The sequence below is a fragment of the Canis lupus genome, chromosome 21 (assembly GCF_003254725.2).
Source record: "Canis lupus dingo isolate Sandy chromosome 21, ASM325472v2, whole genome shotgun sequence".
NCBI classification, from domain to species: Eukaryota; Metazoa; Chordata; class Mammalia; order Carnivora; family Canidae; genus Canis; species Canis lupus.
Window position 1 is genome coordinate 21,320,514 of NC_064263.1, and position 16,141 is coordinate 21,336,654.

At 36.2% G+C, this 16,141-nt stretch overlaps 1 protein-coding gene across 2 annotated transcripts in view; it reads left to right on the forward strand.

Annotated features, from left to right (window-relative positions):
- RSF1 (remodeling and spacing factor 1) overlaps positions 1–16,141 on the forward strand; it is a 157,241-nt gene extending 141,100 nt beyond the window's left edge. For both annotated transcript variants that reach the window (XM_025419540.3, XM_025419541.3), the window contains exons 12-16: positions 297–364; positions 1,648–1,855; positions 3,343–3,563; positions 6,000–6,188; positions 8,579–16,141. In XM_025419540.3, the coding sequence (XP_025275325.1) occupies positions 297–364; positions 1,648–1,855; positions 3,343–3,563; positions 6,000–6,188; positions 8,579–9,141 (1,249 nt within the window). In that variant the 3' untranslated portion in view covers positions 9,142–16,141. The remainder of the gene's footprint in view (positions 1–296; positions 365–1,647; positions 1,856–3,342; positions 3,564–5,999; positions 6,189–8,578) is intronic.

The following is a 16,141-nucleotide window of genomic DNA, read 5'->3' on the forward strand; positions in this document are numbered from 1 at the left end:
AAGTGGCTGATTGAGTAGTTGCAACAGAGACCATATAATCTATAAAGCCTAAAATATGTACTGTCTGCCCTTTGCAAAAACAGTTGCTGATGCCTGGTATAGATGATCTTGGAAAATGAGTTAGATGCTGATTTACAAAAGAAATTGAAGTTAGCAGGTGTGAAGTGATGTAGTCCAACTCACACAAGCCCAAAGTGGCAGAGAGCATTTTTATATTGAGACCTTTTTCATTTCAGAAGCGACTCCTCCTAACCCATAAACCAGGCTGTGATGTGATTATTGTGTATATATTTTAGATTTGATGAATTTGATGAAGCAATTGATGAAGCTATAGAAGATGATATCAAAGAAGCTGATGGAGGAGGTATGTGTTTATCATTCCCTCTTCTTCAGATGACTGGGCCAATAAGTTAATTTAAATGACCTGATTAGGGGCGCCTGGCTGGCTCAGTCAGTAGAACATACGACTCTTGATTCCAGGGTCATGACTTCGAGCCCCACATTAGGCATACAGATTACTTTCAATAAAAAACACAAAATAATGCTGATTAGAGCAATAAGCATAATTTTTTTATTCTCCCCAATGTGTATCACGATCACTATGGTTAAATGTCTGAGATTCAAAATAATGTGTGGACATAGTTTCAGTGTGTAGACTCAGATCTTACTATTTTTCAAGTAGTTTTATGACCTGATACAAAATGTAAACGTTCCTCTATAGATTAAAAAAATTTACTTCTCTTTCCAAATAGAAAACCCAGTTAAACTTCTTGTTGTCTATATTTAGATCACTATTGCTACAAAATCTTAAATATTATGGATAATCTGAATCTGATTACTTTAAATCAGCCTTTTAAAAATCAAATATTAATTTCATAGTCTTTAACAGGTGACATAAAAATAAAAGGATTTGAAGGTAATTTAATGAAAGAGCTATATAGAGAATTACCAGTGCTCTAGTATGGAGCATTATAGTTTCCGTTAGTACTTAGGAAAACTCTGAAGAGGATTAGTAATAAGTAGGCTGTCCGACCAGCTTTTTCAGGACTCTACACCTTATGTACAGCTTTGCTGTGGGGTTCTCACCTTTTCTGTCCTGCACACACGTTTAAAAGTAAACAGATTGGTCTCTTTCTAAAGCCAAAAGCCATTGGTCTCTTTTCTAAAGTAAACAGATTGGTCTCTTTCTAAAGTTGTCCAAAAGACAACTTTGAAGAAGAGATTCTTTAGTGATTGCTAATAGGTACGAGGTTTCCTTCGAGGTTGATGAAAACGTTCTGGAATTTGTTAGTGGTGATGTAATTTGTTAGTGGTTAGTAGTCACAACTTTGTGACCACTGAAAATCTCTGAATTATACACTTTAAAAGGGTGCATGTTATATAGTATGTGAATTATTTCAAATTTTTAAAAACTTGCTTACATGGTAAACATCTGCTTAGTGTAGACTAAAACACATGCAAAAATTCTCTCACTGAGAGCTCTGTCAGCTGAAGTTTTGAGAAAACTGCTTGTTTGTAGGAAAAAAATGAATGAGCATGAACAAGGATATTAGATATTAAAGAGAAGCTTTTAATAAACGTACAGTTGTCTCTCTTCCTCCCTCTCTCTATTCCCCTTAATGCCCTCCCCTCCACCCCTGAACTCAGGAGCTGGTCGAGGAAAAGATATCTCCACCATCACAGGTCATCGTGGGAAAGACATCTCTACTATTTTGGATGAAGAAAGAAAAGAAAATAAACGACCCCAGAGGGCAGCTGCTGCACGCCGGAAGAAACGCCGGCGACTGAATGATCTGGACAGTGATAGCAACCTGGATGAAGAAGAGAGTGAGGATGAATTCAAGATCAGTGACGGGTGTGTGGTTTGCCAGGAGATCCCATTCCCTAGTTACAGGCCTAAATGGGGCTCGCAGAGAAGCTCGGCCATGCTGCAATGGGGCTTTGTTCTTCATGCACATGGACAGTCTCTTTATTTTTAGGCTATCTAAAACAGATTCAAGAGTGCTGATTTTGGTTCTTTTTAGATCAAAACAAAGTAGGCTTACGGTTTAATATTCAAAATTGTATTTACATTTTATTAACTATAATCAAGCATTCATTTGCTGTGCATCTCCATGCCACCTTCTGCCATGTCCATGAGAGGTTCCTAGTCAAATATGATAATTAGGCAAGTACAGGTAATTAGGTACTATTCTCTGGTGACCCACAGAGGTTTGAGTTGGGGTAAGCAATCCAGTATGGAAGATCAGGAAAGATTTTCTTCAGAGCAAATGCTGAAAGAGTATCACTAAGTTTCTCCTCTCAGATTGTTAGTGGGAGAAACATAAACCACAAAAAAAATCATTCTGTGTGATTGCTACCAAAATGTAGGTAAAGCCTAAGTTATGGTATAAGCGAAGAATCTGATCAATTTAGGGAGTTCCAGGAAAGCCTGAGTTGAAATAAAGCTTGATCTGAAATTTGAAGAATGAAAAATTAGGCAAATCAGTCCATTTTAGATTCAAAGTGAGATGAGAAAGAGGGCATCCTAAGAGGAGTCACGTGTCCAAGGTACAATTATGCCTTGCTAGGCATAAAACATCATGGAATGTTTAGGAAATTCCTGGTATGTCAGGGTAGCAAGAATTTGGGGAAGGAGAAGTAAAGAATACCCTGTGGGAGATGTGGCTAAGAGATAAAGAGGAACCAGCAGATGGAGTGATTTGTTTCTCTTGCATAGGAATTTCACTTTTACCCTAAAGATGATGAAAGCCCACGGATGGGATTTAATCATCAGGCTAATGAGGTTTATGTTTTAGAAAAATTCATCCTAGCATTCATTTGGAGGATATATGGAGGGGAAATGAGTCTAGAGACTAGAGGAACTCCCTGAGGAATTGCTACAGTGGTTTAGGTAGGAGATGAGTGCCGGAACAAGGAGAGATCGGGTTTGAGATAATTATCTTTTAAGAGGTCAACACTGGGAGGAGTTAATAATTGATTAGATGTGAGAAATTAGGAAAAATATCAGATTTCTGGTTTGAGTTACTGGGTAGGTAAGGCTAGGCAACAGAAGAAGAGAGGAATAGATTTTAAATAATGAGTTCTCTTTGGGATGTGTTGAATTTAAGGCATGTGGGGGACATCCCAAAATGCCAAAGCAATTTATATACAAAAATCAGCATCAATTCATCTTCTTAACTCATCCAAGAAAAGAATAGATGGCAAAACCTTTCTCTATTTTATTAACCGACAAATTGATAAAATTATCCAGGTATTTTACATTAACCATTACTTAATGATTCACTGGACTTGTTAGAACTTGAACTCAGAATCATAATTCATCTGGCTTCTCTTGGACAGATCTCAAGATGAGTTTGTTGTATCAGATGAAAACCCAGATGAAAGCGAAGAAGACCCACCATCTAATGATGACAGTGACACTGATTTCTGTAGCCGGAGACTGAGGCGACATCCCTCCCGGCCAATGAGGCAAAGCAGACGTTTGCGGAGAAAGACCCCAAAGAAAAAGTACTCTGATGATGATGAAGAGGAAGAGTCTGAGGAAAATAGTAGAGACTCTGGTAAAAATAATTTGTATCTGCTCAATTCTTATGACCTCTGTAGTTAAGAGTTCTTAAGATAAAATTCCATTCAATTATAATACAAGCTTTCTAATAAAACTTTGAATTCTCTTCTTATGACTCACTAGTAACTAAGTTTTTCACAGAAAGCACTTAAAGCATATCTCAGAAAATAAATACAGATGGATGTGTTAACTGCATACCAAATTCATTGAAGATTGTGATTAATTGGGTGGCACGAGTGGCTCAGTGGTTTAGCGCCTGCCTTCAGCCCAGGGTGTGATCCTGGAGACTCGGGATCAAGTCCCACATTGGGCTCCGTGCGTGGAGCCTGCTTCTCCCTCTGCCTGTGTCTCTGCCTTTCTCTCTGTCTCTCATGAATAAATAAATAAAATCTTAAAAAAAAAAAAAAAAAAGAAGAAGAAGAAGAAAGATCTTTAAAAAAAAAAGATTGTGATTAATTCTTTTGGTGCAAAGTTTCCATGTCTAGACTTTATCTTCATAGTGTTTCTTTGGAATCATTCTCAATAAGCTGAGAACATTTTTCTCCAATATAAGTTAGCAGTAGTTAATATTCTTATATTTTATGTTTATCCCTATTAACTGAATAAATAGTGACAGGCACAGCATCTAAAAGAACAGATATGAGTACTTTATAGAATTGGCAGATAGGTAGCTGTCCTCTCACTGAGGAAGTGTCACAGCCAGGAAAGAGTATTACATCCTTGACCTAGCTGGGCTTATGGGTTTTTTGTTTCATATGTCACATAATCACAGTATAATTATCAAAGTCAGACATTTTAAAATATTGATAAACTACTTTCTGTAATTAACAGTATACATTCAGATATCAGGTGTCTCAAAATTGTCCTTCATATCAATTTTTTTCCTAGGCCAGGATCTAATCCAGGAATACACATTGCATTTATTAATATCTCTAGTCTTTAATCTAGAATATTCCTCAAACTTTGGCTTTATTGATCCTGACATTTTTGAAGAATACACTCTAGTTAATTTGTTAAATGCTCCTCAATTGGGTTTTTTTGTTTCCTGCAATTAAACTCAGGTACACATTTTTCAGAAGGAATATCACAGAGGTAATATGCATTATCCAGGTCTCTATTATTTTTCCCTTTATAATTTAACAGTAATATGTAGGAGGGCATTTTGAGACTGTATATATACCATTTCCCTTTTTTTTTTTTAATTTTAAGATTTTATTTATTTATTCATGAGAGACACAGAGAGAGAGAGAGAGAGGCAGAGACACAGGCAGAGGGAGAAGCAGGCTCCATGCAGGGAGCCCCATCTGGGAATTGATCCCGAGACTCCATGATCACACCCTGAGCTGAAGGCAGACGCTCAACCACTGAGCCACCCAGATGTGCCCTATACCATTTTTTAGATGTTTCACCCAAAGTTTTAGCATTCATTGATGATTTTCTAGTTCCATCATTCCTTTCATATTTATTATTTGATGTTCTTTAAGAAAGCACTTTCCCTTCTCCTCTATATGTTTATTTCTTTATTTCAGGATGTGCTTGTGGATTCTTATTTTAATCTGTGGGTATGTGTTACCATTGCTATATAGACTTAGTTTGTCCCAGGTTTGGCCAGTAGGGACTCCTTAACACTTTTGGCAAGCCATTTTGAAGTTTTTGAAATTCATTAAAAAACAAAGGTGGGTGTGATAATTCAGTGGAATTTGTTAGCACTCCTGAAATACCATTCTGATACAATATCATAGTCTCTTGTTTATTAATCAGAGATGGTAAGGACAGTGCTATTTAACAATACTTTGAGAATTTAAGTAGCCTTCTATGCTATAATTAGCAGATTTTATTTCCACATCAGAAAAAGGTCAAAAATATAACTGCAGTTCTATGCTTCTTTGAAACAAATTTGTCAGTTTTCTTGGATTAGAGAGTTTAATCCATAAAATACATTGTGAAATTATAACTGTACCATACACCTGTACACATAGGAACAGCAGATTCTTTTGAGGCAGAATAGCAATTATCCACCAAGAAGAGCAGCCATGTAGCTGTCTGAGTAGCTGTAGGTTGAGATAAGAATTGTATAAAACATCATTTACTCTCAAATATTGGCCGCTACTAGGGAACATTAGTGAGGTTTGGTATTAAAGACCCCTCTGCATTTACTCATATCATTAAAAGGAAAATAAGACACTGATAGGGGTGCCTGGCTAGCTCAGTCAGTAGAGCATGTGACTCTTGGTCTCAGGGTCATGAATTTAAGCCCCAGGTTGGGCCATTGAGCCTACTTTAGAAAAAAAAAAGACTTACAATGATTATTATTAATTTAAAGATTGTTATTACTGAACCCTACTTAATAATTTTATATTTTTATGACCTACGAGCTAATCACATTTCTCTTGAGTAGACTTAAATTTTGTACTTCTTTTTCCTTGAACAGAAAGTGATTTTAGCGATGATTTTAGTGACGATTTTGTAGAAACTCGGCGAAGGCGGTCAAGGAGGAACCAGAAGAGACAAATTAACTACAAAGAAGATTCCGAAAGTGATGGTTCCCAGAAGAGTTTACGACGGGGAAAAGAAATCAGACGAGTTCACAAGCGCAGGCTTTCCAGCTCAGAGAGTGAAGGTAAAGAGTAGATCTCCAGTTTACAGAACTTTGGACAAGGCAGAAATAGAAGCTATAAAGTAAACTCAGGATTGTGATTCAGTATAAGCAGTGATATCTTTGAGACAGAACCCATTATTTTTTTGCCTGATTCCTTTTTATAAATTAAATAAATGATACTTGATAAGATACTGATTTTTATTGTCTCCATTGTAATAATTAAACTCTTCATGAAATAGACAAATCTCAGAAAATTAAGATTGGAGCAAGAATTCTGCTTCCTTATTATTCATGGCCCTCATTTTGAAATAACCTGTGCTTGGATAACTAAACAATTTCAGATACAGATGCCTGCTCTCTCTTTCTACCTTGACAGTGAGCTTCAGTTGGTAACTGTATTATTTCTTAATAATAGTTTTAATTGTATTCTATACCAGGAGTGTAGGAAAAGCTCTCCAATACGAATTTGTGATATCCATTGAGTCTTATGGTTATTCCAGTTCTTATAAATATGATTCTAACCCTCACTTCTGCCCCTTTCTTTTGACTTACTTAATTCTTTGTCATTTATGATCTGTTTTGAAGATTTCAAAGACCTTATCAATTAAGTTTGAGCCCAAGCTAGGTAAAGGGGGAAAAAAAAGTTTGAACATGGGAGGCTAAAGAAAGGAGGTGAACATCTGATTGTGGTTATTTCTCTTCATGTGTCATTAAAGACAGACAAATTCTATAATCTAACTATTACAAACAAATATTATTGCACTAGTCACTATTCTAGGCGCTGGGACTAGAACAGTGAACAGAACAGCCAAAAACATGTAACACCCATGTGTATCTCTTACTTTAATTAGAAGGAGAAATAATAGACAAGATAAATAAGTAGAACCTGTGCTGTATTAGGTGGGGATAAATGCTGTGAAGAATAAGGGAGAACAAGGAGTTGGGTTGGGAGAGTAGCTGGGACCTCCGATAGGGCACCACAGGGACACCTTACTGAGACACCTTTGAGTCAAGACCTGACAAATGTTGGAAATATGTCATGCATTTTTATGAAGGAAGAGTGATACAGGCAGATGGAACAACTAATGTGAAGGCCTAGCAACAAGTTTGTGCCTGGCATGCTCAGGAACAGAGAGGAGGCCAGGGTGGTTGAAGAAGAATGAGCGAAGGGGTGAATTGAATGAGATGCTGCAGAGATCAGCAGGTGTCATGAGCAGTAGTCAACGACTACAGCCCACTCGTTTGTGTAAATAAAGATTTTGTAAATCATGTTTTATTGGGCCAACCACGCCATTGTTTCTCTTTTTTTCTTCTTCTGTTTCTTGAAGGTAGACTCAAAGAATTTACTGTTGGGTTAGAAGGGAGAAAGAAAACAATCCAAAGATAACTAAGTGATTAGAACAATAGAGTTGCCAGTAACTAAGATGGTGGGGACCAGAGCAGTGCAGGTTTGAGGCAAAAGCGTAGGACCTCAGTTCTGGACATGTTAGGTTTTATATGCCTGTTTAGAAATTCCAGCATAGATGTTGAGTAGGCAGGTTGATACATGAGTGTGGAACTTAGGGGTTGCCTCAAACAAACATGAGTCATCAGCATATAGATGCAAAGCCATGAGATTAAATGAGACCACCTAGATATAAATAGAGACAAAAAAAAAGAAGACATTCAAGGACTAACAAGGAAGGACATTTAATAACATGGGTTAAGAGTTAGTGCAATATTTCAGCTGTGTAGAGAGTTGGATGCTCAGTTTAATCTTTCCTTATTATGTTTACATGATTCCATAATTTGGGGGCTAGTGGATAAGAGTTTCTCAGTGTGTGACCACCCTATCTTCATTTAATTTAAGGATCATCATATTTGTTTTCTAAGAAATCTGATTTTAAAAAAAAATCTTAAAAAAAAAAAAAAAAGGGATCCCTGGGTGGCGCAGCGGTTTGGCGCCTGCCTTTGGCCCAGGGCGCGATCCGGAAGACCCTGGATCGAATCCCACGTCGGGCTCCTGGTGCATGGAGCCTGTTTCTCCCTCTGCCTGTGTCTCTGCCTCTCTCTCTCTCTCTCTCTCTCTCTCTCTCTCTCTCTCTGTGACTATCATAAATAAATAAAAATTAAAAAAAAAATCTTAAAAAAAAAAGAAATCTGATTTTGCTCTTTCCTAAAATCTTAGTTAAAAAGCACATACTGTGCTTTGTTGGATCATACTGTGGATTGTTACAGTCCTGAGAGGATCATACTGTGGATTGTTACAGTCCTGAGAGGAGAGAGAAATCAGGCCAGTTATTGGAGGGATATATGGATGCATGGGCAAGTCTAAAAGCAGGAGATGGGGTGAATATGGGGAGGAAAAGGAGAATTACTTAAATCTGATATGGTTAACTGTGTCGATGGCTTAAATGTGCTATTTATTCTAGAGAGCTATATGTCCAAGAACTCTGAAGATGATGAGCTAGCTAAAGAATCAAAGCGGTCAGTTCGAAAGCGGGGTCGAAGCACAGATGAGTATTCAGAAGCAGACGAGGAAGAAGAAGGCAAACCATCACGAAAACGGCTACACAGGATCGAGACAGATGAGGAGAGTTGTGATAATGCTCATGGAGATGCAGATCAACCTGCTCATGACAGCCAACCCAGGGTCCTGCCGTCACAGCAAGAGAGCACCAAGAAGCCCTATCGGATAGACAGCGATGAGGAAGAGGACTTTGAAAATGTAGGCAAGGTGGGGAGCCCTTTGGACTATAGCTTAGTGGACTTGCCTTCCACCAATGGACAGAGTCCTGGCAAAGCCATTGAGAACTTGATTGGCAAACCAGCTGAGAAGCCTCAGACCCCCAAGGACAACAGCACAGCCAGTGCAAGCCTGGCCCCCAATGGGACAAATGGTGGGCAGGAGGCAGGGGCACCAGAAGAGGAGGAAGATGAGCTTTTAAGAGTGACTGACCTTGTTGATTATGTCTGTAACAGTGAACAGTTATAAGACTTTTTTTCCATTTTTGTGCTAATTTATTCCACGGTAGCTCTCACACCAGCGGGCCAGTTATTAAAAGCTGTTTTATTTTTCCTAGAAAACTCCACTACAGAATGACTTTTTAGAAGAAAAATTTCAACAAACCCTGAAGTCTTTCTGTGAAGTGACCAGTTTTGAACTTTGAAGATAAATAATTGCTGTAAATTCCTTTTGATTTTCTTTTTCCAAGTTCATGGTCCTTGGTAATTTCATTCATGGAAAAAAATCTTATTATAATAACAACAAAGATTTGTATATTTTTGACTTTATATTTCCTGAGCTCTCCTGACTTTGTGAAAAAGGGTGGATAAGAATGCATTCCGAATCTGTGAGGACCCAAAACAGAATTAGGGGTGGGAGAAAGCACTTGTGCTTTAGCTTTTTCATATTAAATATATATTATATTTAAACATTCATGGCATATATGATGATGAACAGACTGTTTAAAAGCTCCAGTCTGTATTGTTGCAGTTTGAGAACTGTAGATAACATCATACATAAGTCATTCAGTAACAGAATTCATGATGTCAGCTTGTTTACTATTGGAGATAACCACACTTAATAAAGAAGAGACGGAGAAAGCACCATCATTAAAAACTCTAACCTGAGTTTCTGTTATAGCGGAGTTTCTTATTTTTAAAAAAAAAATCATCTGAAAAACATTTGTACAGTAAAATGTATAATGAAGCTTTGACAACCAGATTGTGCTAGCAGCAATTTTTTTTAAGCAGCTTTATGCAGTGGTGATGAAGTGGCCTCTAATATACTATCAATAGAGAGTTATTAGTGAAATAAGTGTGGTCTTTCTTTAGGCCCAAGTGGACTGTAAACTTTGCAGATAGTTGTAACTCTTGTCTTCTGGCCACTTAATATCTAAATATCTGAAATACCCCATTTTGAAAGAAATACATCTATACATAACATACATGAAGAGATGCTAAGCTGACAGCGGTATTTTAGCACATTTGAAGACGGGGAAAGGATTTTCAGGTGAATTTTAACTGGTCTATTCTTGCCCTTAGTATCTACTTCAAATTGAAGTCTACAAACAAAGCAGTTCCTTTGGGAGGTTTTTAGTTTGAGTTTTAGCATGTATGTGTGTGTATATGTGTGTGTGTATGTGTGTGCATTGGAATTTCCTATCTGCCTGGATATATTAGCAGGGTTTGAATGTAGTTTTGGCCTTTGGCCATTAGACTTCTATTAAAATTCATTAATAGTCACACAACCAACCTAGAGTTGATTGAGAACCGCCAGTCTGCTTACTGGGCATGACATCCATTTTAAACATCTCAACACTTTAAAGAGAGATATGCCCCTTTGTTTCAAGAAAAAAGGGGTTTATAATTAAATATCTAACATGTAATTGACACTAAAATATGAACTTTGTCTTATTTACTGTTACAGCTGTAAAATTCCCGGCAGAGCCATAAATAACGTTGTATAAAGTATAGCACTTGTGATTAAACCTTGCCTGTCAAATTCCGAAACCTTCAGCCATTACTTCTGTGAATACTTTTGCCCTGGGATTTGGGTTTTTCTGTTCCAGTGTTGTGTCTGTTGCCGGCAATGGACACACCATATCTGCTGCTGGCCCAAGAACTTTGTTGATTTTTCTTTCCAAATTAAGCATTATATGTGCTAGTCAGTGTATAGTAAAGCACTTCTCTTTTTTATTATTAAAAAGCTGGCATTAGACTTGCATTATAAATACCTCTCTAGAAACTTTATACTCCTTTCCCTTCCTCAACAGGTGTTGCCCTTAAATCTTATCTTTTGGCCTTGAAAGTTTATAGCTGTTGTTTTTCATTTGTTGGTTCTTTTGTTTGTTGTGTTTTGTTTCACTTTAGTTGTGTAGTACCTGCCCATTAATATTTTTGCTTTGATTCTAGCAATGTATATGTATCTGTATAAAAAATAAAATAATGAAAGCAGCCTAAAAATAGGATGCACCCATAGCACGTGGTTCCAAGCAAGTTGTGATTTGTATTTTGAGACAATGTTCTGCTGGAAGGGAGGGAAGGGCTTTACACTTACAGACAGTGGAGCAAGGTTATTGCCATAAGGAGCCACAGTCACTTACCAAGCCTCCTTTCTAGCCAAGTTGGTTCATTGGTTTGAAAATCAGTTACGAATGGTTGTTAGCCTTTTTAAACTATCTAATAGGCAGGCAATAGAAGGATTCCTACTAGTGCCAGGTAAGTGGTTTGAATGTGCAGGTGGCCTCCACTGCCCCCGTTCCTCCTCTGCCATTTTAGTCCTATAGCTGGGTAAAGCCACTACCACGTAGAAACTCCCACGTACCCCGTCTCTACCTCTGGACACACCAACTTCTGCTTCCACCACTCTGTAGTTAAGTGATCACAAATATCCAATGGGTAGATTATTTATTTTACAGGATGCCTAATGTGAAATAAGGAGCTCTTTTTATCTTTTTCCTACAGAGAGCAAAAAGGTCATTGTTACCATGGTAAAGACGGAGTATTCAGTTAGCATAGGTCCCACTGACATGGGTTATGATACCACTTTTGCTGCCTATTAATTTACTGAACTTGAATCAAGTATGAACTTGAGAGTGAATGCCTGCCTTCTAATCTTACATTCTGATTAAGCCAATTAACTGTTTCATCTACAAAGAGTGCAATCTGAACAGCTCATACTTACAAATTATTATGCAGAGAGATTAATTATGGCCAATTAGATGTTGGACAGTTCAAAACCAATTCTGCTGCTTGATTATTAGATTTGGTCCCTTATAAAGTTTTGTGTTCACTGAAATATTAACTGAACATGCTTTGAAGAAGTTTTTTAAAATGTAGGAAAAAGTAAATGTCCTTTATCCAAAGGTGTAATTCAGTCATTAGGAACTGGACAGAGTGTAGGAAAGCAGCAGCTCATCTAGAGTTTAGAACGTGTTGGATCCTTAGAGTACTAACCATGGATTTAAATCCAATGTAGCTGCCATATAATAGAGTCCTTTGATACTTTAAACTTTTTTTGAAATACAGGTGGACTCCCAGTGTCAAAAACTCCACAGTCTATAGCACATGTATAAAGGGGAGTTGTAGTTTAGTGTGCAGCATATTTAGTTTGCAATTTCTGTAAAGGTTTGAAAACTGGCCAAATTTTCACAATGCAGAAGCTTTGAATTAAAATATGTGACAAGAACTCAGACTGAGAATACACATCTTGGTTTCATAGACTTGTGTCGATGAAATAGGGTTTAGTGTAAAACATTGTCCATTGTTGGCACATTATTAGAGAATGATGGCAGAGATATTTTCAAGAGTATATTTGCTATATTGAGGTTGGGTTTCCTCCTTGACACGTCTTTTTCCAGTTGGTCAAGGTTGCAGATGCAGAGAATAAAGAGGAATTTTATTTAGAATAAATTCATGTCTGCTGATAGTTTGTTTTTTTTAATATGACCTGCCAAAGAACCAAGGACTTCGAATGCTAAAGAAATTGTTGAAAAAACATTTTAAATTAAATTTAAAAGGATATTACAAACTCCAGTTTTCACTTTTTGGTTGATACCCTATCCCATAATATGCATCTGAACAAAGTATGTATATTAAAAATGTAGGCATATCCTTGTTTAGAGGTAAAGTACTGGGAAAATGTTACCGATATTTAAATGGGCTTGATGGAATTTACTTTAGCACAAAGAATTCCTTTTTAGCTTATGTTTGTGGGGATAAGAGATATTAACCATTCACTAGTTCTACCATATGACTGAAAGGAACCCAATGAATCTGTAAGTTTTAATAATCAGAAAAAGTTGTGAACTCTGCCCTTCACCAACACAGTGAAACAGGTCCATGATTGCCTCACAGCTATAGAACAAGTATTCAAAGACCCACATCTTTTTTTTAAAATAGAACATACATATATGTATGTATATATATATATATATATAAGTTAATATGTGTATACATACTTTAGATGTTAGTAAAATGAATCCTCTGAAATCATTAACTGACTTAAAAAGACATAAGACAAATAATTATACCTGATGTGAAATTATGAACATTTAATTACAGAAAGTCTAGAGAAAAATAGTGAAGTTTCTCTTCTTGGTTTGACATTCTAAAAAAATATTCCTGGTTCTCCAAGAAGTAAGAATGCCAAGACTGCATATCTGCTATTGTCTACCTAGTCCTCTGTTTAATATTGTTATTAAACCTTTTTAGAATAAAATCCATTCCTATTTTATCCACCATTCCCAGTATGTACCTGTAGACCTACTTTGCAAGTGGCAGTTCAACTGCTGATTTTCTTATTTTTATATCAATCCCAAAAGACAAGGCCCTTTGCTATCAATGTATTTAAACTGAGTTATCATGTTATGTGTACACTTAATAATTTGTTTTCAAGATATTTCACTTCAACTTAAATCATCATTTAACATTTTTTTTTGAGTGCCAAGAATTGCTAAGTAACTATGTAACATACTGAAGAGAGTCATTCCCCAGCAAGCAAGCGGTCTTCATAAGCCAAACTGTAGTGTGCTTGGTATATAACCACTTTAGATTGTACACTCAATACTTTATTCACATAAACCCTCTCAGAAGTTTGAGTAGAAGAGGATTCCATTAGTGAATTTTTTTCCCTCATTTTGGTCATGTAAACTCAATCTTTTTTTCACTTTATATTTATACAGTTTCATTCTGGGAAATGCTGCAAACCCATTCTGGCACATTGTGATTTCAGTTAATGAAAATGTTATTTTTATTTTAATAATTTTTAAGATTTATCTATCCTATGCATAAGTTATACAAGAGGGCATAACAAATTATTAGATGAGTAGAAATTTATTAATTAAGCTCCTTAGACATTTTGAATGAGAAAAAAACATTTAAAGGAACTACATTTGTGTTTTTTGCCGAACCGGTACAAGCTAGTAAATGCACTAAGGACTGAGTGACCTGCCTTGTTCATTTTGCCACTGGATGATGTAAGTTAAGAATGGAACTGTTAACCCTAATTATATATTTTCTTGACTTTCATCACTTTCTAAAGAAATCTAATTTAAATGTTTGGGTTTTGTTTGACCTGTATTTATTGAGTTCTGGTCATAGACCAGGAGCTGCATGTCATGCTTATGGATGACCAGAACACAGTCATTGGGATACTTAATGGCTCAAGACCTTCTGAATCATTTAACTTATTTTGTATGTTGCAAAAAAAAAAAAAAAAAAAAAAAATTTATTTTGCTTGAGAGTCACATTTTTTATATAATTGTACAGCTTTTAAGGGTTGGGAGGTGGAAAGATACCCTAAAATAGGATGTAGATTTTTACAATTGTGTTTATGCTAGAACATCTACAGGTGCATTATGTAATTAAAACTAAAATTGTTTAAAAATCTGTGCCATGGTCTTTTTCATTTTCCTGCCCTTTAGCAGAGTTGGTGCATGTCAATACTGCTATGTGGACAAGCCTTGGAATTAGGCTTATAACCCTTATTTCCAAAGCTTTAAGATCATTGCATGAAAAATACACAAACACGTATACACATATACACACATACATAAAGACACATAACATGTACACACACAGATCTAGTTTATATTAGTGTAAATGAATTTTCAATTTCGGAACAGCTATAATGGCCTAAATTTGGCAGTTAACAGCATATTATAGTGTGTGATTTTTGTAATGCCTAACTAGGGTATTCTCATTGTTGGTCTGATGTTTTGTTTTCTTAGCAAAGTAGCTTCTTGATAATAGTATCTGAATTGTAGCTTGCCCAAACCTGCCAGGAGGTTTTGGCGGGGTGGGTTGGGCAGAGCTTCGTTTCTTTTCAATCTGTAAAAGAAGGAAAAACTAGAATTGCTTGATTTGATTCTTACTATTCAGTAGACTTAATTTCACAGGAATATTTTTCTGCTGGAAGGGATATCAAATTCAAATTCAAATTCTCTCCACATTTGATGAAAAGTTATCTTTAAAGCTTGTAGAGTTGCCAATTCTAGCAGTCTTTTACATGGCACATTTTACCATAACTTAAGATACCAGTATGTTTGCCATCTGATAATTTTACCATTCTAGTTTCTCACCTTTATAGCACAAGTGTATTCTTATAAAGAATTAAGTTCATCTAAGTGTGTCAAAATTTCTATCTAAACTACCTTAATCTATTGTCAGCTAATGTGGGATTGTCAGTTTCTTTGCTATCTTCACCCATTCAGAGGTGAAGTCTGGGAATCATGAATTTCCAGGTGAATACAAATTCCAGATAAGAATTTGTAAATGGTATATGTTAAATTTTCATTTTGATTTTAAAGTAATAGTGGCTGAGATTCAGGGTGCATTTGATCAAATGCCTCTTGGATTTTCAGACATGCTTATATGAAATGCTTTATTTTCCTATGCATAAAAAATTATTCCTGGAATAGGTTCTCAGAATGCTTTATTTTATTTCTAGGAGATGAGAGCTAAAGCAGAAGCTCCATGGTTAGCATAAAACTGTTGAGGTAATCAGGACTGTGCTGTTAGTCAAACAGGGGAAGCTGGAATGCTCTCTGCCACATATAATGTACTGCATGTGTGTGTGTTGGGGGGGAGATTTGAAAACTGGAAATGTAATTCCAATAATGCACAAAGTAAATTTTGTGCATAGAAAATATGGGAATTCCTGGTAGCTTAAAGCTTCAGGGGTTAACTGCAGTGTATGAACACCTAGTGTGTTAGAATTGCAGTGCATAGTTGTTTAAATATAATATTCCTTGTAAGTGACAACCAAAATATGTTGTGGCTGGTGCCAATATTTTTTGTTAATGAAATGTTCAATGTCTCACTACAGTCTGATCAGAACTCTTGGTGTTATAAGCCAGGCCTAAAGCTATTTTATAGCTATTGGCCTAATTGTGTAACTTTTCCTTTCAAAATGTTTTATTATAATACTTCTGTCATTTCTTTCACTTAATATATGTCAATTGTCATAATAAAAAATTTAAATAATTTGA